A 27,632-nucleotide genomic window follows, 5' to 3' on the forward strand; every position below is an offset into this window, starting at 1 on the left:
GGACTTTGGTCACTGACTCGGTTTAAGCCTGTCGTAAATCAGGAGTCTTCTTAGAGGTTTTTTTCCTACATTTGATTTAAATCTCTCTGCCTCACACCTCACTTGACTGTCTTGGAGGCCGATGTTGCACTGCTTAAGGATAATAAATAATGGGCCAAAACCAGAGAGATAACGGAAGCTCAGTTGCTGATACAAGTCTGTAATTCACTGTTCACCATCCACCTTTGCCTGCTAAAATATGGCTGGGAAGGATGGAAGGTTGTCTTAGGAGTTCTTGCCTCTGCCAAGCAGACTGCAACCTCACCACCGTACAATTAATCAAGTTTCAAACCCCATCTTTTCTCCCTGCCCGTTTCAGTTCTCTAATAATAAGGTTAATTTTTAGGTTGATGCTGACTAGATTATAAATGTACCTAAGAGCTGTCCCAGTGTATTCAGTAAGAAGGAAAGACAGGTGCTCCATGGACATACGGGCATAAAACTCACCAAGCCCCAGACCAGAGCCGAGTTTGATAAAGGCTGAAGGGAGCCTGTCCTGCCACTCCTTGGTAAGGTGAAACCTGCTAATTCAGCCCTAGTGCCAGGCAAGCCATCCTGCCTGCCAGCAAGTCTGAGATTCTCTGGGCAGCAACCATGCTGAATTATTGACTCCAAAATATTAATAATCATGATTGGTATGAGGTAATCCAGGGCTACTCAGCCAGTGTTACCATGACTCTGCAGTATTCAAGGATCCTTGCTCTGGAAGGCAAAACTTTTCTGCTCTTTCCTAGTTGCACAGATCATACAAGGCGGTCTCTTATAGCTGGCATCAAGCTCAGTTCATCTGTAAGGGCTGGGGAGTCTCTCAAGAAAGCAGTCCAGATTCACAGACTTTTTATACACAAGGGTGCTCGTCATCCAACTACCTGGCTTCTTCATCAGCTTCATATGCCCTACCACCACCTGAAACATCTGGTCCACATCCATGTCTTTAAATTTAACAGTGCCTTGAACGTCAAGGCAACTACATTTGTGTGAGCCAGGCTGACTCTAACATTGGCTTGCTGATTTATAAATTTGAAAGATGTATGCAGACAACAACTTATCAAAAATTGAAGGTGAGGAACTTACAATCTTTTCAAGAAATTTCTGAAGGGACATTGAGCATCCTGCATATATTTTTTCTGTATTCTAGGAGAAAGTAAAGTCGACACAACATATTCTCTAGTCAAAGGACTACTCTAATAAGGGATTTATCAACCCTGGGACCAACATCTCTCCTATGAGATTTATGAAACAGGTGTTTTGCCCTGATTCCTCACCAGATTATTAAATAAAGGGAGGGCACAGATAGAATAGGTTTAGGGCATGTACATAGGTAAGACAGGTGATTTACAGATTCAGAGCTGGTTCAGTTAAGACCCAGCTCAGGTATTTTATTAGTCTTGATTTTTATTATTATTATTTACAGAACAGATTTCAACTTATCCATTTACCAGCATGTCATATTTGCCCTCTGCCTTTCTCAGTAGGGATTATCTTGTATGTACACAGATGGCTACAGAGCTCGTCTGTCTCTCATCCTCACCTAATCATTAAGGTTCAACAAAAGGTGAACACCATAATTATGAAAGAGCTGACAGAATGTTTAAAAAGCAACAATAATCAATAGCTACAAATGTACAATCTGAGTGACCAAACCTGTGCCATTCATCACCTAACAAAATGAGAGTGAACTAAAATAGAGAAGAATCACCAGAAAGAAGCCAAATAGGAATTGGAAGCTGATTCTTTAGGATGCCAATAAAAAATAATGTCATACTCTAGAAGATTCAGGCATATTATTCTCATAGGCTGTCACACTGCATTGTGGGTCCTCAACTCAAAAAACCTCAGCAGTTTAGCATGTTCAAGACAGTTAATGAACAAATGGACCATACGCCTTTTAAATACTATATTTCAAAGGTCTTAAGAGGTGCTAGGGTTTCTGTCTCAAAGGATACCCTATTACAGTTGAATGTTAAGAGAATGACATTTAAAGAGAATTAATATGTATATTAGTTGACAACAAAGAACAACATAGAAGGTTTTTGCTTCTTCACTATTTACTCGTGACTTTTTTTTTTTTTTTTATAAAGGGCCAAATTTTCAATAATTACCATGGAGTAATCCCTCTGGCTTTCCTTATCCAGAATTCTCCACCCAGAATAAAGCAGTATTTGTTTCTATTCCTGTACCTATCAACATGTTCTTAAGACCCCTCTTCTTCAGTGCCCTGGCCACACACTACCTGGAGAGACACACCTTACAGTGAGAATGCTGGCAGGGAAATGGGGGAGTTGTGAATAGTGCCCATGCGGGAAACGCAGAAGGTACAGTGGAAAACGTGCTGGTGAAGACCATTACACCATACAAATATCCGCCTCTTCCACGGGGTTTAGCGGACGTTTTAGTTTCTGTCAACAAGGCAAGACATTGCTACGTGGCTGTAAGAGCTGCTGCAAAGCAATCATGGTAAAAGGCCAATCATTTTTTATAGCCCTGGATAAACATCTTTGCCTGTATTTCATCAGGCTTAAGGGAAAGGATCACGCATTGCAAATATCCAAACAGGTGCTCACAGGATCTTACGATGTTCACAGATCAAATATCTTCTCCCACTCTATTCCCATTCTGCTAACAAAGGCTGACTGGGGTCCCATGCACAGCTTACCAAGTTGGGTTCTGTTACACTTTAAAATTAGAAAAGGTGTTATTAAAGTTTCAGAAATATCAGCCTTTATGGTACCCACATATCCATAAAATACACCCTACAGCTTTTCTCATCAATACCCTTGAGTGCTCTACTGTGATTTGTGCTGCTGTTCTGTTACTGGTGTAGGGCTCTGCAGGGGTCTCAAAAGCTGGAATGTTAATATGCCAGAGGAAAAAAAAAAAATGCACTGGAGGAAGGTAAGGTGAGTGCAGCAAGTGTCCTAGTAACTTCAGCAGAAGGCAGGCATTTCCAGTGTGTCCTGAAGCTGATATGTACATTTAAATCTTTCTATTGCAGCATTTTGTAACTCAAAAAAAGAAAACAGGAAGCTCTAAATTGGCCAATCTTCTGCTTTGCAATTTACAAATCCATAAAAGCTAGCAGAAAAGACTACAGAAAACAAAGATTGTGCAGAGGTGGTATGTGCTAGTCTATTAAAAAACAAAGCTCTGCCTAATGTTAAAGCAGTAAAATTGTTCTTTTGAAAAATTAACCTGTAATTGAAATATTCAACAGTATTTCTGTTTGGTGCTTCTAAACATGAAATTACATGTTCCGCTAAGAAGCCCAGCAAAACTAACCCAAATTATCCCCAGTCTCCAGAAACAGAGAAATAATGTAACACTTTGTTTTCATTGTGGTTCTTCCTAAATGAAAGAGTAGAATGTATTTTTTTATTTTCAATTTGTAAATTACAAACTGGCTTTGCTAAGATCACAGGGAAATCTGAAGTACCAAACTGATCAGTTACACATCTTGAAAGGTCTGCACCCGAATCATCATTTCCTAAGCACAAAGTGAAGTACTACAAAGATTTGGAGATTTGTGATACCCCAGAGCTTCTTCCCTGACACTCCAGTTAATGCAAAGAAGGTTAAAACTATTCCCAGTCTGTCAGCAATTAGGGGACCCCTGCCATTTATCTTTGCTTTCTCTCTTATCCATTATCCCAACACCTGTTGCCTTGTAAAATGCCACCTACTGATAACTTTATAGACTTCATGTGACCTTTGAGCATAGAATTTTGTGCTTCTGGAAAATGGGTGCTTTTTTTCATCTTTTAATGGAAATTAAGAGAGTGAGTTGATTTGTAGCAACTGCCAGGAGAATCTATCTTTGTTCTTATGAACTATTTTTTGCCACTATATCACTCGATACTAAAGCAATCATGGGCATGTATGAGAAGAACTAGTATTTTCTGCAACCATTGGAACCACTGAGAAAGAAATCTGTTATCTTTTCATTAAGGGATGGAGCGAATAAACCCCCCCACACCTCAGGTTATGTAAATCAGATCACCTCTACAGCCTTAACCCTCAATACTCCCGAACTGGTGCGACTGCACATCAGGGTCCCATCTGCAGACCAGAAGGCCTCTTCTCTTATCGACAAAGCAGCAGAGATCACCCACTGTCGAATAGCAGGAGCGAGCCCATGAAAACAGTCACGCAAAACAAAAGGATTAGATGTACAACTCTGATTTGTTAGGTGGCCACAATTCCAGATGGAGAGCGCTGTTTCAGCTGTGATATACACCTTGGTTATGAAAGCATGAACCATTACAAAAGAAAAGAAAGATTTTTGGGGAAATAAAGAATCACAACATCTGAGTAGCTCTAAACTTGGGAAATAACAATAATAGCCATTATCAGTTCTGTGAGTCTGGAAGTGCAGAGAACACCTTCAGCCTTCAATAGTGACATACTTAACTGGCTATTGCTAGGTAAACATCCCGGTTACTTTTTTCTAAATGCTCTAAGATTGATTTTTGTTTTTCTCTCAGTGCTAAATAATAATGTGTCAATATTTTCTAATAGATTGTCTAAGAACAAAAATGGGGCACAGCCAGACCTTAGACAAGTACATTTCAGCCCTAACGATAAGGAAATGTGAAGGGGAGAGAAGAGGAAACGCACAAAATTTCTGTTTGCACTTGGAATTTGGGTGTCTAACAGGTTTTTTTAGGTAAGACCAAGGTTAAAGAATCAGGTATTTTTCAAGCCCTATAGTTTGCACTGTGACAGTGAGGCAACCCATTTGAACACATCTATGTAGAACAGACAGTTGGCTATGCGCTGTATTTCGTGTTCCCCAGGTAATTAAAAATTACTCAGAAGTCACACCATGACTTGCCTTTCTCTTCTCACTCTTAAATGAATATGGAGTCAGAATTCAAAAACTGTAAAAATTGTGATTCAGGAAGTCCTTGAACACTAGACCAAATGTAAGAAAGGGTACTTGTGATTCGAGTAAGACATAGACCACATCGAACCGAGTGTCCAAGTGTGCCACTTCACGCCACAACACGAGTGAGTTCTGAATACGGGAAATGCCATGAACTCAGCTTCTGCCTCCCAGAAGCCAGTGTATTGGTCAAAGAGAGCACGACTGGGCCTTCCAGGGGAAGCTATGGTTTCCCCTCATGCGGTTTTTAACCTTAGAATGGAGCAAACTTCAGAAGTTACTGTTTCTCAAGGTGCTGAAACTTTCTGTCCCCCTACCCCTTTCAGCAGATCATTTGCATCTCTCAGACACTAGAGTTGTAAAGCAATATTAAAAACTTTCAGAATGCCAGACGATTTCTTACCATAGCCAAAGGGAGAACTCCTACCAGGTCCTTCTGGCTTATGTAGATCTTGGAGATTCCTAGATCAGATGTTGCATCTCCGGGATATTCTACCTGCCACGTAATGAGCTGGGTCCCTGGTAGGTCAGTTAGGTCTTCAATTTCAAAATCAATCTGCATGATTTCAGAAGGACCATCCGCACTGCAAGACAGAAACAAAAAGAAAGGTTCCATTCACATGACTGATAAGCCAGCAATATAATTGCTTTTATATTAATAAAACATTGGATTAAGGCTCTTCCAAAGAGAGGATTTGGTGGGATGATGGATTTAATAATGAATTAATCATTTGCACTTGTCTTAAAATTCCAGGGTATTTCCCCTACATTCAAGTGGCTTATTAACACTCTGTGACATGGATCGCTAAGCGCTGCTCCATTTCACAGGTGGAGAAACAAAAACGAATCAAGGTAAAGCTAAGGCTAAAGCTACAGCCTAAAAATCCTGACTCCGAGGCTCTCCCTTTAACAAGCACATTGTATTTCTTCCCTGTTGAAGCAACACATGAGCAAATCTAAAGGGAATCACGCCTTGAAACGGGAAACCACTGCATTAAAAGTGTTTTCTGCTTTTTAAAAAGGGAGGCATGGAAGAGAGTTCAAAGCTCAGGATGGGGTCCGTGAACCAGGGCAGCAGGGAGCAGAGGACTGGAAAACCTGGAATTAATTTTTGGCTATACTGCTACCTTGCTGCGAATGTCTGTCTGAAGCTCCTTTTGTCCTTTGCTAAACTAGGAATTATAAACAATTCAGCTTGTCGCAGGAGAGGAGAGTTACAAAACTGGATTGTTTAATATCAGCCAATCCTGCCAGGATCCTTGAGTAAAAACCACTACAAAAGAACAAAGAGCTACTCAATGTGATTCTCCAGGATAGTCTGGCAACACTGGGGTTCCTGATACCTTATCAATGCTACTTTGCCTTTACATGCTGTCCTTCCTAAGGTTACACGGTTCATATAAGTGAATAGCATAAAGTGGAAGGGTAAAGAGGGAAAATTGGAAAGGGACTCACTTGCCCAATTCCTGCAAAGCTTGTTATAAAATCAGCTACTGTATAGAAAGCAATGCGGTGAAGTTTCTATTGTGTATCTTAGCAAGGTGAGCTCCATAGTCCAGTGGCATTTATAGAGACAGGAAAATACTCAATTTACTGTAAAGGTGTTGAGGAATGCAGAATTTCTTAGCAGTGCAGAAATCCAGGGGATATTGAGAATGACAGCGCTTTTAATTCTGAAGCACTGAAGGCTGAACAGATCCTCAGAGTTTGTGTGGAAGGGAAAGAGCAGAATTTCTTTCAGTGGGATAATGCTCAAGGAGAGAAAGAATGGCACAGCACTGAAGTGTCACAAGCCACTTACGCTGGAGAGTGCAACTAGAAGAAAGAGGAAACATTTCAGCAACTGATTAGAGAATTGCAGAACATGCCCAAAAGCCAGCAGGTTTTCCCAGCTGATGTGGAAAAAGAGCTAAAACTAGGCATATTTTTTATGAAGACCAGTTATGACAACAGCCCCAGTTTGGGATTCTTCCTGAAATATTCAGAGATTTTGATCATGCTGGCTAAATGCAATGCTTTATCCAAAGCTACTGCTTGAAGAGTTTCATCTGCTCATCTTTAAGGTTCAGATTTTAATGGATGCATTGAGGTCTTGCTATCCTGGATGGAATTTGAATGGAGCCTCTGTGTTTCCAAAATGGAACACATTGTGTTCACTTTCTCATTTTTTCATGTCAGGAAAAAAAAAAAAAAAAAGAGCACAATTTCTAAACTAGCACTGAATGCAGTCTTATTTCATGCTGACCCAGGTAGGATCAGAAAGCTGCTTTATGAAGCTGTGACTATTGAAACTCAGTTACCATAATTGTACGAGCAGGAATGCGCAGTGGATCGCCTATAAATACTTGGCAGTGATCCCGTTTCGTACAGTATGTTCTATCACAGTTTCTGTGTTTAAAGAACTAATTGAATCTTCATATAATGAACCTTGGGTTTGTGATTCTATTCAGGGTGCCTTTATTATTGCATTGGTGTCTGCTCCTACCAGTCACCGGCTTTGCAGAATTGGTGCTGTCACCAGAAACGTGTCCTGTAGCAGCAGGGAGGGACTGTTGCACAGGAGGTGACTGCGGGGCAGAATACCACGGCAAAAACAAATGATTGTCAAAAAAGGCAATCAGCTTAATCTTTCCCAGGTACGTTGGAGATTAGAGGAAAAGGAGAAAAGTTATTGGGATACAGGAAAACAAGGAGGGAGGAAAAGATGGGGAGAGAGGAGTGGAGCATGGTCCTTATATTCTTGAACTACAGCTCCGATATGGCACAACTACAGTAACCCCAAAATAATGGAAATATTTTAATTTCTCTAAACTAGGTATTTTAATGAAGCAGTTCTTGTAGCAACTCCCCCCCCCACGTCGCTACCAAATGTGATTTTGATAGAAATTATTTGAACTAGTTCCTCTTAGAAATACTAAACACCTCCATATGACAAGATTACAAAGCACCTCAAAAATCAATATGAATCTCATTACTGATACTGAAGTTGTACAAAAAAAAAAGTGACAGTATTGCATGACTTATGATCAGACCCAGGCTGTCAGCACCATCTCAGGAACTTTTGTTTAATTACTTTACTCATCAGTTACTATGATAATCCTTCCATGTGCAAGTCCCATGGATCCGTGCCCCCAATTTACAGCCTTTCTAAGCAGTATTTAGCAATTGAAATCTTTCAATAGAGCAGTAAGTGAAAAAGCTACACTTCAGAAAATACAGTTAAAAAACGTAAATGGAGAAATTTGGACAAACGGTATTCATTGCCGAAGTTCAGTTGCATACAAAATATTTGTGGCTTTTCTTTTAAAGTCAAGGCTGCTTGGTACAACAGGAATATTTCCACTGGGTAGTCAGCCATTGCTACTTGAAATGACGCACTGCCTAATCCTCCTCAAGGTAGGCATACGCTTTATGGTCACTATAATGCAACAGCACGTTGGCAGCTTGTCTTTGCTAACGTTAAAACCATTATTGCTATCAAGAGTACAGCAACAGTGTCAGCTACAGCACGGGAGGCTACGCGTTTAGAAAGTTTAGGACGGACAAACCCAAAGGTTCACAACAGCGATCCCAGCTGAGCTGAAGAGTGGTCAAAGCGAAACAGGTTTTGGTGCTAATGTAAAGTCAAATCCTTCTCGTGGGGTTTCGCTGTTTGTAGTTGACAGTGAACCTGTAACGGAGTGCAGTGTGGTGCCAATAAAGCCTCCTCGTGAACAGAGCCCTGCTGAGCTGTGTGCCATGTAGACACATTTTTAAAGGGTCTCAGCCCAATCTGAAGACAAGCAAGACAGAAAAAAAAAGAAAACTTCATTAGAATGGAGTAGTCTGGTCTTTCCTGCTGTCAGCCAGCACAGCACAGGCACGTTCATACTGTATTTCTTAATCTGCCTTTTATTTCCTGCCTAACAAAAGAACAAGCAGCTCTGACAAATTAAGAACAACCGGAACCTCTGTCCTGTCTCTAGGGGAGTATTTCCTACCTCCACAGAGCCATTCTGCACCTGCGTCTTCTCACACATCCCTGCCTGAGGTTTTTTTTTTTTTTTCCTTTTTTTAAAAAAAATCTCTCTTCTGCCCTTTTGGCCTGGGAGTCCTTTTCAATCTGAGAGGCTGGCATTAAGGCCCTTGGCCAGTTGCTAATGCCTGTGCCACCGTGTCAAGTTTCTTGAGAGAAAGAACCAGCCACCCTTCTGGGTCTCTAGCGATGTTATGCCCTGCAAGACACAATTTTCAAGAAGAGACCCTGTAAATCTCAGAATAGCTACTGGATGTTGGCAGCGTTAGTCAATTCAGGTATCCCATTCCGGATTTCACTAGCTGCAGTATCGGCTTTGATCTTTACATAACGCCCGCAAATCAAGATTTGTTCTGAGCCTACTAAAATGACTGGGCACGTAATGTTTCTTATAATACAACGTATAAAGTTTTATCGCTGTCTTTAGAAGGCTATAATGGACACAAGAAGCCTAAAGCCATGAATATGCTAAATAAGATGTATCATAGGAATGTTAATGAAAGAGGCTTGGGGAGAAGAGAGCAAGAAGGCAATCTTGATTCCTTTCTACCTCCACACACGTACCTAGGTCTCCAGCACATCTCTTGCAGTGCATCAAAAGAGTCTGTGGCCCAAAATGCTGCACAGGCCAGGCTGAGAGGTGGAACAGCAGCTCTCAGAAAAGGAAGAAATGTTTTCAGGGATGCCTGGAAAAACTTCCCAGCATGAGATAGGGGAGACAGCAGCACAGCTGACCCCATGAGACCTGAGGGAGTTTGTGAAAACCATTATCCTCATTTTACAGGAGAGAAAATTAAACTGAAAATTACTTTCCCATAAAAAGAGGGATAAGATGATTTATACACTGCAAAGTGTATAAGATGATTTATACACACGAAGTGGTGTATAACCACTATTTCAGAAATAAAGTGATTTAAAAATAAGTACAAATGTTTGGGTAAAAGTAAGATAATATGCTATGTTGTCAAACCAGATAAAAACACCACACTAGCTATTTCCAGCTCTATCAGCTGGGCTGCAAAAAGGTTTTACGGCTTTCTGTCATCTGTCCTGCCACTGCACAGAGCCACCAGTGGCAATACGTGTTACACATAACTTCTTCCTTCTGTGGTAGGAAAAAATATAAAACAATATGAGATGTAGAATAAAGACATAAAAAAACGCAATGAAAACACAACATTGCCGTTTAGTAACAGAACTCCACTGTTTTCTGAAACAATTCACTTCTGAGATAGTTCTTTTGAAAAGCTTTTTCTATGGTATTTTCTTCAGAAGCTGAACAATTTCACTAAGAGCAGTTTTATAAACCTTTTCTGCCCATCCCTTTTGGAATCACAAGCCATTACTCCTAATATAATCACTAAAGGCTACTTGTTTCATAACCAAACATGAGGAGGTCAAAGGGACTTCAAAGGACCACTAGAGAATCAGCCTTTCCTTGGGTATATTTGCTTTTTTGTACCTCTTCCACTTAGTAATCTCTCTCCAACCCTGGAGCTCCACTATGGCACACAAGCATTGCACTTATGCTCCTCTACAGCAGCATATCCCTAGCAGTGCCAGAAGTCTGTGGACTCCATCCATTTTGCAGTGCTACTGAGAGCATGCAACTGAGTAACATATTGTCCTCCCACCTAAATAGATTTTGGGTGGGGAAAAAAAAGGAAAAGAAAACTAGAAGAAATCAAGGGAAAAAAAAAATCACAGAGAGAAAAAGAAAAATGACCTGTTGCAGAAGGATGTGAGAGATAGAAAAGTAGAAAATGAACTTCTGTGAAATGTAGATAAAAGGAGAATGATAGAAAAATAAGTGATGAGGCTTGGAGTGCGTAGATGCTTTGTGAGAAACACCTAAAAAATCCACATGAATGGGTAACGGAGCTTGCATAGACAATAGCCAAAAAAAGAAAACAGAGTTTCAAACTTCCTTCTCAGTTGAGTCAGTCTTTCCACCTACATTTAAAGCAGTCAGGAAAGGATCCTGATAATCTTTTGGTTTATCTTCACCAAGAAAAGATTGCCTGTCTAGTCCTTGCTGAATTCTTAACAAACACCCACAACTCTGGTTCCAGGAAAGTGCATAATTTTATTTGTGGGTTGTTTTTTTTTTATTTGTTTGTTTTAAGAAGGCTTTACATGAGAGTCAAACTGTTGTGGCAGGGGGACACATTTGCATTCCTCTTCATATTTATCAGAGAGATAGAGATCACATCTCTTCTGCATAAACAGGTACTTGCAATGCAATAAGCTACTTCTGCATAGCATGTTTGATAGCATCCCAGAAATTACGCGTATAGGATGTGCAAGTGAAAAACGTGGGATCACTGACAAGGAGACCATAATACTGACATGTGAGGAATAAAAAGCACAGAATGAGACAGGAACAATCTGTGTTATGGTAGGCTAATTTATTTGGGCTTTTCTTTGGTGCTCCTCACCATACAATAAGCCATTGCTTTGGAAATGCTGATAACCTCTTCCAATTCAGCCAGGGGTGATTTAAAAATCCCTCTGCAAGAGATGATGATGGGTGTAAACTTCACATCCACATTTAATCTCTTTTTTTAATGTTTTTTTGTGTATTTTATTTTTACCTTCAGCAATCAAAACATTCTACCTTTAGGTTTGCTGTGCAGGTCTACCCTAAAACGATGCACAGAAACATGTTTGCTTCAGGCAAGATTTGAACTCTTCAATACAATATGGGAAGACAAAGCTGAGAAAAGTGTTCCACTACTGATGTGCAATCTTTGGAAGCTTTACATCTGCAGGCTGGGGTTCTTTTACCAGTCTCACACATACAAAAACCATAAGCTAAAACCCCTCAAAATAATCTTTACAGGCAAAGAGACATTCTTTATTTTAATGAATCCGATTGTCTTTTCCTTCTGGTTTCTGAGCCAGCGTGCAACCAATGAATATTTTCCAGCTTTTGTGGAAAAGCACTTGCATGGGATAAAAACTGCAGAATTTCAGTGGACTATTTTATTCCCACAACTAGGATTTAAGGTCAAAATCAAATATTACAAGATTTGACATTAAACATAACAAGTTAACAGCACGATATTGCCTTTCACCAGCTGAGGAGCTGGCTCGGCTCCAGAATGCGAGCTCAACATATCTGATGCTTGATCTCCCAAATCCATTCAGAAGGTATGAATCTAGCTGGCAAGGCTGGCAGGATTTCCACCCCTCCTTTGCAGCTGAAAAGAAAATGCCTGCGTTTACCCCAAAAGTTAGAATTTTATTAAAACAAAGCTAAACAATATGGTGCAATACCTCTACTGCGTGTTGCCGGTGAACTAGCATATACATACTAAACGCATCAGTCCCTGCTCCCAGTCTGAACAAATACCAAAAGGAAGAAATATTTTAGACAGGAAAGTGAGGCATGCAGCTTGGGGCCCTGACCTTCCCAAGGTCAGAGAGGGTATTCTAAAAAAACAATACCTGTAGAATCTAGCCTACCGCATTACAGCAAAGATCATCATTCACCATTGATGTATCAAGATAAGGTGATACATACAGCAGTACATTAAAATTTAATTTTATTCATTGTCATCTTACTATTAAAAATTCAGTGATGGGTAGGCTGAAAAGTCATTTTTCTTCAGGAATCGGTGTATTAAGTGAACCAACTAGCAAGAAAAACCACAAAAAAATGAGTCTGCTAATCATGTAATAAAGTTATTTAAAAAAATTGATCCATCTCTCTGGAGCATGACATCAGTAGTGCTGGTTGAGAAATATTTGCTGAATTATTTATTTGACTTTTTTTTTGCTATTTTCAAGTAAATTATTCAGTATACAGGTTTCCAGCTGTTGATAGCACTTTTCCCAAATAACTCAAACCATTCAAAAGTGGGTAAAAATTAGCAAACCTGTTAATATAATATAAATTTAAAACATGATTTCCCACCAAGCTAGCATTTCAGTTCAGAACCATCATTCTGAGCATCTCTTGACATAGTAAATCCAGTGATCATTTACCACATTATGCTAAGGGAATGGTAAATCAACATTGACTTTATTACATCCAGTCTAATAATCATTCAATAAATTATTCAACACAGTAGTCAGTAAACATCAAGTACTTTTGAAGTAACCCAATCATGAGGCGACAGCAGAAAAACCACAGTTACTATGCAGGGGGGATTGCATTGCAGGGCTAAGAAAACAGTTTTAGTGACGGTACGAAGTCTAATAAAACACTGCAAATACATTGTCAATCCGGGGTTCTCTACCTGCTGGTTTTTATTGTCCTCAACATAAAAATAACAATAAATATAGTATAACTCACATATAAGTGTGATAAAACTGCAAAAGAGGAAAGCAGGCATACAGCCACAAATGATCGTTATTAATTGGCAAAGTTTCTACAGGATCCATCTAAGGCTCAGACTACGCTGTACGAGACAACTGCAGAAAGTGATGCTTGTTGTCTTAACTGACAAAAACAAAAAATAGGAGAATGATAACATAATAGTCATTTTACAGGTAGGAAAACCAAGTATAAAGGCCTCAATTAAATAACACTTCAGTGCACCTGGAAGTGATGTGTTGACTCCAAATCCTTGGTTTGCCCAGGGCTGCCAGCGCTATAAGAATTTGATTCTTAGACCATGACCTCCAGACCTAAGCCTTTAGATCAATACCAGTCTTGAGCGCTCCTAGAACAAACCTTAGATATTTCATTCACATTACAGTTTCCCAGACTGTTTCCCAACACTGTTCACTATCACTGTCTCCTGAAAATGAAAGAAACCTTTTGCTGAATGGGAGGAGCCACATAAACGTAACACCGATCAGCAGGGAATGAGACACGGTATTTTCATACTAAAATACTACAGGGCCAGTGTTGCAAATATTTGCTATTGAGTAATCCCAGAGTACTAAATCATTACATTGAGCACAGTGCTCAGTACACTACCCTGCTGCAAAATTCCTTCCTCATCCTACAAATATTTATCCACTTAAAACCCCTTATATACATGAACTGCAAATTTATACTTGCGCATAAATATATGTGGGATTAAACTTGCTGAATTCAAGTTAAGTCTTTTTTAGTAATTATTTATCCCTGAAAGACAACCACATAGACCAAGTTATCTGCACATGTGCTATACAAGAAAGCTTCCTTTGAGTTCCAGAATTTTGTTTAACAAAGGCGACAGGGTTTTGTTCCCATGATGACCGCACCCAAGCCCAAGGGAAGTCCTTGGCTCACATGGGTGTACGCGCCCATGCGGGAGGCGTATGCTGCATCTGAGACCTAGCTCAATACTCTGTTGCACAACTATTACTGTTAGGTAAAATTGAGTTGAACAAAGAGATAATCCAGTCATTGACTCCGGTCCTGTGAGATCTGCCCCTCTGCAAAAGGGAACATGCAGAATATGCATAAACAGCCTTAATTCTGTCTTCGACAGAGTGCCTATCACAGGGTCTACAACAACATTTTCCCGGCTGTGATCATACTCCCGGGTAGAAGCAATCAAAAGGGCTATGAGGTGCTGAAGAGTAAAAATCATACTCCCCTAACTCCACGTGTTATTTCCTTTCATGACTGCATTCTCTTACTCATCTGCTGAAATACACACCTAATAAATCTCTTATATAAACTTATGATGGCTGCCATAGATACATTGCTTATTTTTATTTTTCTAGCAAATGTAATACATTTAAAAGGTTCAAGCAAGCAATCACCAGCCTGAACTTGTTGAGAAAATAGTCTAAAAGGTAATTCTAGAGTGAGTCTTCCCGAGAAGTGATACTTTACGAGGTTAAGTTATTACTTTCGCATTCATATCAAAGACGCAACATTTTGCTGCTTTATGATCCATGCTTCAGACATCAGCTGCTCTCCTTGATGTCCATCTTGGTCATTTAACTTTGGAATCCAAAATGATTTTAAAATTATCTCCCCTACATACTTTTTTTTTTTTTAAATTTAATTGTAGTCTTAAATCCAGAGTGGAAGATCCAGTGTCTTAGCACATAGCTCCATTCATGTCTCCAAGGTGAGATCTATAACATACCTTTTTTATGCCTTGCTTATTAGTGTCCACACTGGTTCAACAAATGCAATTATACATAAAAGCAGCATTACATTTCACAAGACTCAAGGCCTCAATATATTTCAAAATTAGTGTCTTTGGAGAGATCTGCCAAGGCATATCCAATATATGAGATTAGTATCCTCAACTATAGGAACTTCCTCTGCCGTGAACTATTCAGCAAGTATTTCTGCTGAACTCATATGTCTTGCAAAAGTGCAAAGTTATTTTCAACTAAATAAAAAATGATGTTTTCTTTACCCAAATGTTCAGTATCTGCCAAGTCTAGAATTAAAAAAGAAATGCTTTCCAGCTTCCTTATTATTAAAATAAAAGAAGCTTCCAGAATCACTTTTCTGTCTTATTTTTAAGCAATAACATGAAAAATAAGCTGAAGCGAGAATATATACATTGTGTCCCCCTTCCCCCTGCTTTTTGAAAGAGCATTAGGCTGAAATATATTTTTAAATCACAGAATTGGTGATCTTGGTTGGAAGGGACCTCTGAAAGCCATCTGGTCTAATGCCTTTCTCAAAGCAGGGCCAATTTCAGTGTTTGATTAAGTTTTAATGGTTTGACTTTTCTCACATGGTTTTCCAAAGGGCATATTTGAGTCCTTTTTGTGATCTTATGAAAATGCTGGGATAGCCTGAGTGCTTAGACCTGCACTTCATACACTAATACACTGTGTAAGGGACACAGGCATAAGAACTGAGCCTTCTCTTCCATCAGCTCTTAAAGATGTGAAACTTGGCCATGACCACATAACTAGAAGTCCTCTTGATGTCTGTTAGGTTTCTGTACTCTGCCACCACAAGTCATTTTACAAAGTATTCTGTCCCAGTTTAACTGAAAGACAGCGTTAATATGCCATGATAAGAAAGCTCCTTTCACAAACAAATTCTTACGGTGAAAATAATGGATCCAGAGGCATGCTAAGAAAGGTGATATCGAGAGACTACATTTACTAAAACCTGAAAATCAAGTAACACCATGCTCTGCCAGGCTATTTCCAAGACTGTCTGTCCTACAGCAAAACAGCATCCAACCACCAGCACTAAATGGAAAACTGCCACCTCTGCTTTTCATCCATTCACCTTCGCAGTCCCATTTGCTAGCTGCACAGCACTTGTGAGCTTCAGCATAACCAAGCTCCTTAAAATGCAGCATCTGGTTCATCAATGTCATTGGTATCTGCTGAACTATAAGGGGAAACGAGACCCTCATGACTAAAAGCATACAATAAAGGAAAGGGCCTAAAGACCTGATTGATAACATAAAGTTTAGCAAAATATATAACTATTTGGGAATTATATGGATGTACAGAAAGCCATGTTGTGCTCTACCAATTTTTATCAACTGAAGGTGACAAAGTGCATGTGCAAATATTGATCTCTGTTTTGTATATTGTACATGTTAAATTTGGCACTATGGAACAGATAGCTCTGGGCATACACTGCAGTATGTATGTTTACTTTTCTTTATCAACATATTTCAGCCTTGACCTGGTAGGCTAAGAGGTACGCTCATTAAAATACCTCAGCTGTAACGATCAAGATACAGCACCCCTTTCCTGCTCCAGCTGTGTCACAGTTTTAGTATTTGAGCAGATGTTTCCCCTCTGTATACCTTGGGATAATCTGATAGCCATGATGAAATCATACAGACAGGATGATGATACAGGTCTGCAGCTGAGTCCTAAGCCCTGTCAAATCAAATCATAGTTTTTGATGTACTTGTGATATTAAAAATTGTGTGAGTTCAAAAGCTCACAGAACTCATGTTCTCATTAGCACGAGCTGTTCCATTAAGTCAAGCAGTGTCATCATTTTGGGTCTCATTGCACCCAGTGTTGACACGCCTGACTTTTCACCACTTTGAGCCTGAGGCTGTGTGCCCCTGAGCTCAGAAGGATTGATGAGCTATGAGGGGAGATGTATGTCCTGGCAATCCTTGGATACTCTCTGAGGAATTACAATGAAGAAAATAGTAAGGGCAAGTTATGATTGCGGTTATTATGCTGCAGAGAATTATCCAATAGAAGGTGTAACCGAGACCAGTAAATGATGCCCAGGGTAGATAACAGGGTAGAGAACAGTAACAATTTGCATGGATTTATAGTACACTCAGTCACCATTGTTTGGTGAGGTCTACCTTTTCTATCTGAACATCAGCAATCACTTATCAAGAAATCCTAATCTTATTTATGCAAATGGTCCAGGAGCTGCTAAAGCAAACACAAAGACCAGCTGTCCATAAGAAAGCTATGATCATTCATTCTACATGAAAAAATTTCAGCACAGGAAGGAAGACAGAGCTACATTTATGTGCTGGTCTGGACAGGAATAGACCTTGGTCCATATGGATAGTTCCCTGCTACTGCAACCACCACATCACATAATCTTTTCATAAACTTATCAAGCTCCATTTTAAAAGCACTTAGGGATTTTAAATCCCTATTCCCATGAAAGACTTTTCCAGAACCTGATTATTCCAGTGGTTAAAGCAGTCAGAGGAGCCACCCTGGCTGGAACTGAAGCCTTCTATGAGCCATTGCTCAGAGCAACCAGACCATAGCACAGTCCAGACATTGAAATGGATAGTATGGCCAAATGCAGCTCCACTTCCTACAACAAATGCTCGTAGCAAAATATTAAATAACTCTGCAGGCCTTCTGGAAACACGTAATGGCCGATAATAGCTCCCTCATTCAAAATTATTCCTTCCACGTTTCTGTGTCCTCAAATAACCTCCAGCCAAACAACTCCTTCCCTACCCCAATATAGCTGTAAACAAAAGAATTACATTTCTGCAGATAAACCTAAGTGGACTTTAAATATTCACTAATCTAAGTAGGCAGGCTGAGAAATGGTGGGTTCTCATTACCTTATCTCAATACACTCTGTCAGAATGCGACTACAGCTGTTTGCCGTCTCCAAGAGTAAAGTACTCTTTCAGTAAAAATAATAATATGATCAAACAAAGAACTAGAAAATGGGAGGAGAGAGAAAAACCAGACATGGCATGAATTAGAAGAATGCTTCATGAAATACTAAGGAGATGTGCCAGTGTGAATAAGAAATACCACCTAACGAGAGTGAGGATCTCATGCCATCAGGCTATGTGATGGACATATCACATCACATAAGCTTCCTTACTATTTGGCAAACTTCCAGCTAACGTAATCTGGGCTTTAAAGCCACTTTTATTGATATGTTTGAAGATACTAATCTTGGATCTTAAAAGAAGATTCTGTGGGAAACCACCACCAACTCTGGGGGCTGAGCAGCAGCACAAATTGCATTGCTTCTACTTGTAAGAATCTCAGGACCGTACTTAGAAATCTTTATAATTGACAGTGGAAAGATGTACATCCAGCCCTTTAAAAAGACACATTGATTTTATTGAACTGGAGGCAAGGGAAGAGAGACCCTAATTATTACAATTATGAATTCAGTAATGCTAGTAATCATTAATAGTTTCAACAGGTTCATAAATCATTCACATAACAGGGAGAAGCAGTAAGCGAAGATCAATTTCTACTCAGAAGGGTTGCAAAATTTGCCACTCTTACCAAAATTTGTGAATCAGATTTCCCTTCATGAATAGCAGAGCTTCACAAGAAGATGACAATGAGATCAGAGGTGAAAAAGTTGTGTATCGAAACACAAGTAGGATTTCATTTCATGGCAGGCACCTAAATATTAGACTGCTTGAATTATTGACTCTTTTTTTATACTCTTACTGCTATTGTATTATAGTTTCATAGTCCAATTTTGAGTCTTTAATGTCTTAATTGAACGTAAACTCTCTTTCTTTGCAAGTCTAACATGAAACCATTGCAAATATACACACTACTACTCTTTGACTGCAATGGAAAATCCTCAAGGGTATACGAACTGGAACACACACAATCACGAAGAAAAGTAGACTTAAAATATCTCTTTCAAGCAAGATGGAAAATTTGGATAGGCCACACACTTCAGACCTCATAACTAGCATGATTCTTGGATTATGTGTGGAGAAATCCAACAGGCAGCTGTTATGAGTAATAAAAGCAACCAGATGACATGAAGAATTAAAATATAGCACTGCCAAAATGATCACCTCAGTTTATGAATATAAATAGATTTTTAGGCATAGTTTTCATTTTGCTTTACTCAAGCTGCTTGACTTATTTATGCTTTCATTGCACACCAGGACAAGGTACAAATAAGAGCCACAAAGATTGAAAGGAACGGACAAGTTTTTCTAAAAACAGTAGAAGAAATAATCTGCCAGATTTTCAGAGGGCCTGAATGTGCAATACTTGAAGTAACATCAAGAAGAGCAGAAGGTAGGTTGGTGATTTTCTGAAAAAATCAGTAGGTGAGGTTTAAAAGGCAGAAGAAACAGCAAGTGCTAACTTTCCACAAATATTTCAAGGATTTAAGCGTCAAGGAGAGAAAATTGCTAGAGCAGGTAGGCAGGAGAGTATAATTAGAAACAACAGGAAATATGGACTAAATTCAAAGCGAAAGGACAGTGGAAGAGTCTCAAATGGAAATGGCAGACAATAACTGGAAAGGTTCAAAATTAGATAGGATAAAATGCTTAGAAAGAAATATTTTTTGCAGTGGCAGATATGGCTGTAACAAGCCTTTTTCCTTTTTTGCCTAGTTCCTTAATAAAGAAAGGATTATGCAGTCAGCATATCTGTGTGTCTGTCATCCCCTCCAGTAACATTAGACCAATTTCAACAAAACTAGGCAGAAGGATAGAGGTTAAGAATTATTAAGCTTTTTGGGATCAGGCAGACAACAGAAGAGAAGAGACCAAGTGATTAACCCCTCTGACAGAAAGGATGTAGTGCACTCCCTAAGATTCCACGTATGTACTCATTCCTAAGAAGCAAACACATAGAAACCAGGCTTCTATGTTTTGACTGTTCACTGAAATACGCCTTAACTTTTACGGCTCCCTGATTCTCTTTAAAGTTCCAGCTCAGAAGTTGACCCCTGCTCAGCAAACCACTGAAGCAAGCTCTTTCAGTCTTCTGGGACTCAATCTCATTTTATAAGTTAAGCATATGTGTAAGTACTCCGCTAAATAGGAATGAATTTAAATACTCTGCTGAGCTAGGCTCTCATTTATCAGCAAAATCACCAGTTCAACTCAGTAAATTCACCAAATTATATGTGGAGAAATTACTCCTGACCCTTGTTCAATGCTGCATGAAAATGACCCCTGTAGGAATACAGAACCCTTGAAACAGGTCTCCCACATAATTAAGAGCATGACCTACACTTTTGTTCCCAGACATCCTGACTATATAAGGAAAGCAGTAAACCAAAGCTCATAATGTTATCATGAACAAATGAGTCTTCCTTGCACTACTAAGCTTCTCAGCGTACAGTACTCTTGCTATCTGATGGGTTGCTTACGATCGTTAGCACAGCTAATGTAAATTTAAAAGGCAATATGATTATTTTCTATATCACAGCATGCTAGGACACACAATGAATAGCAGTAATTCTGAAACTTAAGGAAGGGAAAAGAATCCAGTCTTTTTCATGGTAAAACCATGCAGTAACACAAATGAATCGTGTTTCTCTTTGACAATTCCAAAAGAAAAAGAGCTACCAAATATGTCTCTATCTCTTATTTCCATATTTAATAATTTAGAATTCTTACTCTTTGTTCACGGAAGAAGCATCTTGTTCTGCTAACTTTGTGGAGATGTAAAACAAGAAGCAACAAATCCATATCCAAATCTCTGGTGCACACTTTACTGATGCTAAGGAACAAAATATTCTCGAATATGAAACAGCCAAGGATTGACGCCAAAGTTTTTACATAAATGTGAGAAGTGGGCAGATGAATTGTGTAGAGAAAAGATGAAGTAGAAGAAACAATTTGGAAGCCATTTGTGTAAGAAAGGGAAATGAAGAGAATTAAAGCAGTTAGCGGTTCCATAGCAGATACTTCTCCCATAGGTATGAAAATAGTGACATCTCCATCAGTATTCATGAGTGTAAATTAAAGTGTGCTCCTATTTTCAGAAAGTCATATGTTGAAAATATGCTGATCCTTTGCTCTTCTCATCTATCTCATAAAATACAGCCAAATTCATAGCTGATGGAAAGAGAAATTTCCACTTATCCTATACCACTGCTGAAGTTCCAGGTGAAATTCACTATTAGAACTGGACTGAATTAAGTGGCTCCCATGGCAGTGGGTCCCTTCCCAAGCAGGGATAAAACAGGAGCGGCCACAGAATCATGAAATATTGCTGTTGGCATAAAGCGCTGAACTGAGGACACAGGAGACGCGTGGCTCTGTCACTCCGCTGGTGAGTGACCCTGTGGAAGCTACTTCACCACTCTTTGCTATAGTTTCCTGACATGCTGAATGCGATTCAGGGCTTTGAGATTTGTCAGTGGAAATTCTTCATAACAGGCCAGAAAGAAGAGTTCAGGGCTAAATTAGGATTTTCAGAAAAACTAAATCTCGATCATTGAGACACTACGAAAGCAGAACCTCATCCTTTTCCCTGCATAGATTAGACTTGTTTGCAGGACATCCATCAGAGTGGAATACCTTGAAGAACGGTCAGGTTTTTCTACATCCCACCTTCCTCATCTCCAGGACCTGCAAAGCCCATGGTAGTCCAGAAAAGAAGAGTTAGGTTTCAAAACCTGAGTTCTGTTCTAGCTAGATTATTCCACTCCATTGCATTCAAATGTGTAATATGTCACTGGAAAAATGGCTTTCTTAATGGCTTTATTTTAAAGACTGACATATCCTCCATTAGTGTGTTCTGAAGCCCTTCCAATCTGGGGACTGTTTAGGTGGCAATTCTGGTCTTCAACAGTACAGTGGAGTTCCACAAGATTCAGCAGGGAAAGAGAAATGAAAAAATAAAAGCAGTAGCTGATGATGCAGTTTTCTAAATGACCGGAGATCTAAGTCATCTATTTAAAGAAGAAAAGTTCAGTGGCACATCCTTTTATGACTAGATTAGGTTAGTAGCACTGATTTACAGTATCAGCTACACCAGCTCCCCCTAAAACTACAACAGAGAGAATTTTTAGCTGCGCTTCGCATTCCTAGACAATACAAAGCCCCCAGTGCTGGGAATGCTGCTGGCTTTATAAAGATATATATCATTTTGATCTGGCTGAAGCAACCCCGGCGAGGAGCCTGGGCCAATCTGACGTCCTTTCCTTCCTTCAGTTAGCATACATCACTCACGGAGGCAGGCCATAATACACAGTGACACACACAGAGCAGAAGAAAGCTTTCAAAGCATTTCAGCTCTTCTTTACGAAACATAAATACAAGACACTGAATTCGGTTGCAGCACAGTTTCCGATGTTTGACAATACAATCCACTCTCTGCAACTGAAATATTTATTCAGGCACAATTACCATATAACATTACTGTTTAAATCAAGGGTAATTTGTTTTCATTATTACTCTTATTTCTTTTTAAACAACAGTTAGGATTATAAACTGAATTAGATGATTTATTCTTAAAGTGGATCCTTAACAGTCTGCATTTATTAATACCAGTCTGAAATGCTCAGCCATTGATCAGACTCCGTATTTTCCAGAGTGATGGCTTGGAAAAAAACCCTAGCCCCTGAGCTCTGGATTTTACAGCCATTACTGTCAATTATACACCCCACTGTGGGAGCAAAAGAAATCTTCATACATGCCAGCTGCAGCCTTATCCCTGAATTTTGCAGAGGCGATTGTTATTTCAAACACTGAAGGGGGGAGAGAGAGAAAGAGGGAAAAAAACCCAGGTTAGCCATAATGCAGGCAATTGAGATTCTACCCATACGCTTGGAGACCTTGACATATGAGTTTGAAATTTTTTTAAGAGAGTACATTTTGATAGTTGTAATAATAACCACAACACTGAGGTCTCTCTAGCCTCTTTCATGCAGAGATCTTAAAGTATTTTATGAAGATGCAGGTACAGAAATAGGTATTTCACACGTTACAAAAACTACAAAACACAGAAACGCAGTGACTTGACCGAGATGATTTTGGGGAACGCTGCAGCCTGCAGCGGAGCGCGGTGCAGCACACAGAGCCCCGAGCTGCTGGTGACTGCCTGTCCCCAGGGATAGAAGCAGCATCGGCGCACCGGAGCATCCCTGCTTGGTGCCTCACTAGCACCCCTGCGTTACTTTGGAGGCAAAAGTTAGCAGCTCCGCACGGTGCTCCGCTGATCTATCAGCTTGACTGCTGCTAGCCTGCACAGCGATCCATTCGATGGAACAGAGGTGCCAGAGCAAATTACTAGAAGAGGTGGGAAGAGAGGTAAACCCCAGTCCCTGGCTGAAATAAATGGGAGTTTTACCACTTCGATGAGGATGCAGTTTCCACTGTGATAGCCTTGACTCCCTGGACTATTTTCCTATCCATCAGACCACGCTGCAGTGGCATTCAGGACAAAGTTTGAACTCACTGTCACCCTAAAGAAAAGCAGGTCTCACGCCCTGTGATTCCATCCCTCCATCCCAGTTCCTCATATTCTGACCCAATACTCTTGTGCCATTTCCAGACATAAACCATGCATCATCACAATTCCATGTATCTCCTCCCTTCGCCTTCTCTCCTTATACCTCAATGTTAATTAACTATTAATTTGCATCACTTCAAACAAGCAAATACAATTTTGCACATTTGCCTGCCTGCTTGAAGTGAGGAAGGGGCGCACCGGAGGTCAGTGGAGATACTCTGGCACAAAGCTGAGTAAAGCTGTAGTAACTTATACCTAAGATGATCCTTTCCCTTGCCAGTAACTCTTCTCTCCTTTCCAGCTGTCTTTTCTACCAGAAGGCTGTTCTAAGATTACGCAGCAAGTTTTTGTCCAAGTGGAAGAACAGACAATCAGAAACCTCCTTGGAGCTCCTGGACCCCATCAGTGTTGTGCTAAGTCCAGTCAGCGCTTCCAAATGCTGCAGGGCTCACTGCAGGTGCTGGGAAACAACGTGAAGGGCAAAACTATCAGCTGGACTCTTCATTCTAGAGCCTTAGATGATCGAAGTACCTCAGTGACGGGGTTAACATGACAATCTCTGACACAACTTACCTCTAATTATCTACTGAAAGTAGAATAGATACAGCTTGAAAGACTGAAAAAAAAAAAGCAGAAATTAATACTGCAGGCTAGCTATTAAGGTATTCAGCCATTATCTCAGGTCTCCCAATCTCTTGGTTCGTGTACTGACATAGTGATTTTTCTTTCCAATTCCACACAAACATTTCAGAGAAGGTCCTTTATACCACTTGAGTGTAGAATAGGAGTTGTCTCTAGCTTTAAAAATTTCCGTAGAATGCAAAACCCTCCTTCTTCTTCATTCCTACTTGCAGTATTTAACATCAGGTCTGGACTGAAACCAGGAGAAAATCAAGTTCCACTCCATTTCTATGAACAACTCAGTTGGCCCAGAGCATTTTTCGATTTTTCCATGCTTGTGGCTGCAACTCTCATCTATCAAGATGCAAAACCTCTTAAATTCCACTGAAATCTACAACTCAAGCGTACTTAACACAGCAGATAAGTAAGACTTTTTTAAAAGCTTAGATTAAGCAAGTCCTCCTATAAATACACTAGCATCAAAGACTTCAGGCTATGGGTTGTATATATAGCTTAACAGATGAACACGCAGGATACTGCTACTGTATAATAACTATGCTCCCATTCAAGGTGCAATTGGTAGTGTATCTACTAACAGCTCATAAAATGAGCAAATATCTTTTCTCCAAATAAGAGGTGGAAAATCTCCTATATCCACTCAGCTCAAGCCTAAACACCACAGTCAGCACTGAGTGAACAGCACATTAGGAATGAGACTGACCTGCTGAGGTGGCACCGCTACTTGAAAGGATTAAATTCTCTTTCACGGAGAGAACGCGTGACACCGCGCACAGGACAGGCAGCTGGGAACTCGACTTCCTTTACACCCTCTGCTGCTGGTTTTAAGAACCCCATTTGGGAGCTTCCACAAGTTACAAGCGCATAGTGTAGAAAAGTTAGCAAAACCAGACAAGAAAATCCCTTTGTGGCTTAAGCAACTGTTTTCTGCTAGCTTTCACTTAAAAAAACCACACATATAGCTTAAAGAAAAATAAAAACTAGATAAAGGCATACCATGTTACACTTGGGGAAGATGACTTTAAATGGACATGAATAAATTACACTAATTAAATAAATGTTGTTTTGCTACTTTGACAGAGTGGAATATTAAAAGAAGGAAAAAGGAAAAAGAAACATGGTAACAATGAGAAGGCCATAATACAGCAGAAAATGCTCATATTTGGTCACAGATTTTAGCCAAAGAAGATACCAGCTCCAGCAGGGTTCAACTGCTGTTGTATTCGGCATCAGAAATACATAAAAAGGAGGTCAAAATACAGTACGTGAGCTGACTGGCTTGCTGAGCGTTAGGACCTTCACAGGGCAATTTTACAACCTTTGACACTTGCAATTTTAAAAAGCAATTTGCTTCAATTTGAGTCTAGTGCAGTGAGAGATGAGAGAAATTGTTAGACAAGTGTTATGCAACTACCACTTATCTATACGTGAAAAAAGGAAATGAGACACCATTAGGAGACCCGAACATTTAGATCAAGATACTGTTTTAAAACGTTTTAATGGAACATCATAAGAGTCACCATAATCCCTATAGTATTTTCAACTTGCATCTCTTTCTTTTAATTTCTAGGATGAACATAGGACAAATTTCCAGACCCTGTTTTATGGTGGGATCACCCTGCCCATCAGCACTTAGTTCCTGCCCCAAGCCTTCCAGCTGCATGGCCCTTCCTCAGAGATAAATCTAGAGTATGACTGTTGAGTTTTCTGTTCCTCTTTGTTCCTCTTACAACATGTACAGTAGTAAACCACTGTGCAAAAGCCTAAAAATACCCCTGGATTCTTCTGGAACGGTAAAATGTCAAAAGAAACATATTCAGAGCTGCAGATGAAAAAAGAAAGTTGTCTAAAAAGAAGGATAAAATATATATATAAGAACTTGGATAGTTCTCATGTCTGAGAAGTGGAGCTGCCTTAAGCAATCCTATTTCATCTAGAACCCAGGGCTACATCTCAGCTAAGTTCTAGAGGGTAAGTATTCCCATCCTCCAAAATGCTTTTGTCTTTAACTCTGATTGTATTGCACCTTGCAGCAAGCTCAGATGAAGCCTTTGCAAAGTGAACGTCTTCCTCCTGCGTTCAAGGGCACGCAGGGAGAGCACACACCCACTGTTCTCTGAGGCTACCGATTTTCTGGATACAGTTGGTACATCCTAAAGCACTGCATTATACAGGTTGCTGATGAGTAAGATCTATAGTGTCCAAAATAATTTTCAGCTGTAGTCCTAGCCAGACTGGAGCCTGAAAGGCTGGCTGCAAGCTGGAAACACATAGTTCATGTATATGACCTACTTTTGTAGGGCCACAGCATGGAAGATGCTCTAGGCATGCTGTCCAGTGGCAGCTTCCTTACTGCTTCTTTGTACACTCATCACAGGCTACAAGATCCAATACTGTTGCAAAGTGCCAGTTGCTGCCCAAAGATCTTACAGTAAAACTAAGTTTTCAGACTGTAGCAAGACTGTGGGAGACAGGAATATTAAATTCTGGATTGTTCATAAGACACAACACAGGATGCCCTTGCAGGTAACCTCTACTCATCAGAGTCCAGTTACTCTTGAGAAAGACAGTAGCAGTGCTCTTTCAAAATCAGAAACCAACCCAAAGCCTCTACAATGATGATGCCAATCTTTTATACATAGTGTCATCTCTACTACAGCAGACAAGGTAGCTGGAGGCTGCCCAGGTTGTAAAGCCATGAACAGGTAAGAGTGATTTGGAGAGTTCTCCTGATACTGCTGTATCTGAAGGTTCTCCCTACAGATAGTCAAAGTCATTCCAGAACTGGCCAGGAAAGTGCTCCTGCCAGGACCAGTATACACAGGTGGTTTCTTTGGCCTCTAGGACACACTCTGCAGCAGCGTATGCTGCATTCATGATGCAAAAGCTGCTGACACACAGCACTGGTTTTTAGTGACATTGATAACAAGGATGTGTGGATATATTTGGGATCCAACTACAACCTTCATTAAAAGCTTCTTGTCCCGTGCCCACCTCAAATATTTATCTTGACAAAATGGAATCCACCTCCGAGACATTTCCGTTGCGGGGGCTGGTGTAGCTAACCCACGAAGCATGCTCATCATACAGCTCTAATGTATACTGACCTGCCCTGTCTTCAGCAAAGTCTTTTTCAGAGACTGTTCTGCCATGCTGTGAAACAATGTGACTCAGCTTGTGCGTATAAACTCTGTACGATCCTCCCCTTTCCCACTAAACCCTACTCAGTTATCTGTTTAGATCTTAGTCTGCGATGGCTTCATAGTTTAGAATATTTTAAAAGCACCTAATATATTCTTGGTACTTCAGAAAGCAAAGAATAATGATATCTGGGATTGATTTTAAATTGTGACTGCAAGGTGAAGCCTCCTCCTCTGGTGATCAACTCCTGAAAGCACCAGTTGCACACTCAAGTTTAAAGAATGCATGGCTTACATACATGCATGAATATAAACACGTCTTTGGCTTCACTGTTTGATATAATTT

General features: G+C 40.0%; 1 protein-coding gene across 1 annotated transcript in view; it reads right to left on the reverse strand.

The window, feature by feature from the left end:
* TMEM132D (transmembrane protein 132D) overlaps positions 1-27,632 on the reverse strand; it is a 277,643-nt gene that overhangs the window by 96,660 nt on the left and 153,351 nt on the right. The window contains exon 4 of the mRNA XM_075718639.1: positions 5,325-5,505. Within this exon, the coding sequence (XP_075574754.1) occupies positions 5,325-5,505 (181 nt within the window). The remainder of the gene's footprint in view (positions 1-5,324; positions 5,506-27,632) is intronic.

The sequence above is a fragment of the Pelecanus crispus genome, chromosome 11 (assembly GCF_030463565.1).
Source record: "Pelecanus crispus isolate bPelCri1 chromosome 11, bPelCri1.pri, whole genome shotgun sequence".
Taxonomy (NCBI): Eukaryota; Metazoa; Chordata; class Aves; order Pelecaniformes; family Pelecanidae; genus Pelecanus; species Pelecanus crispus.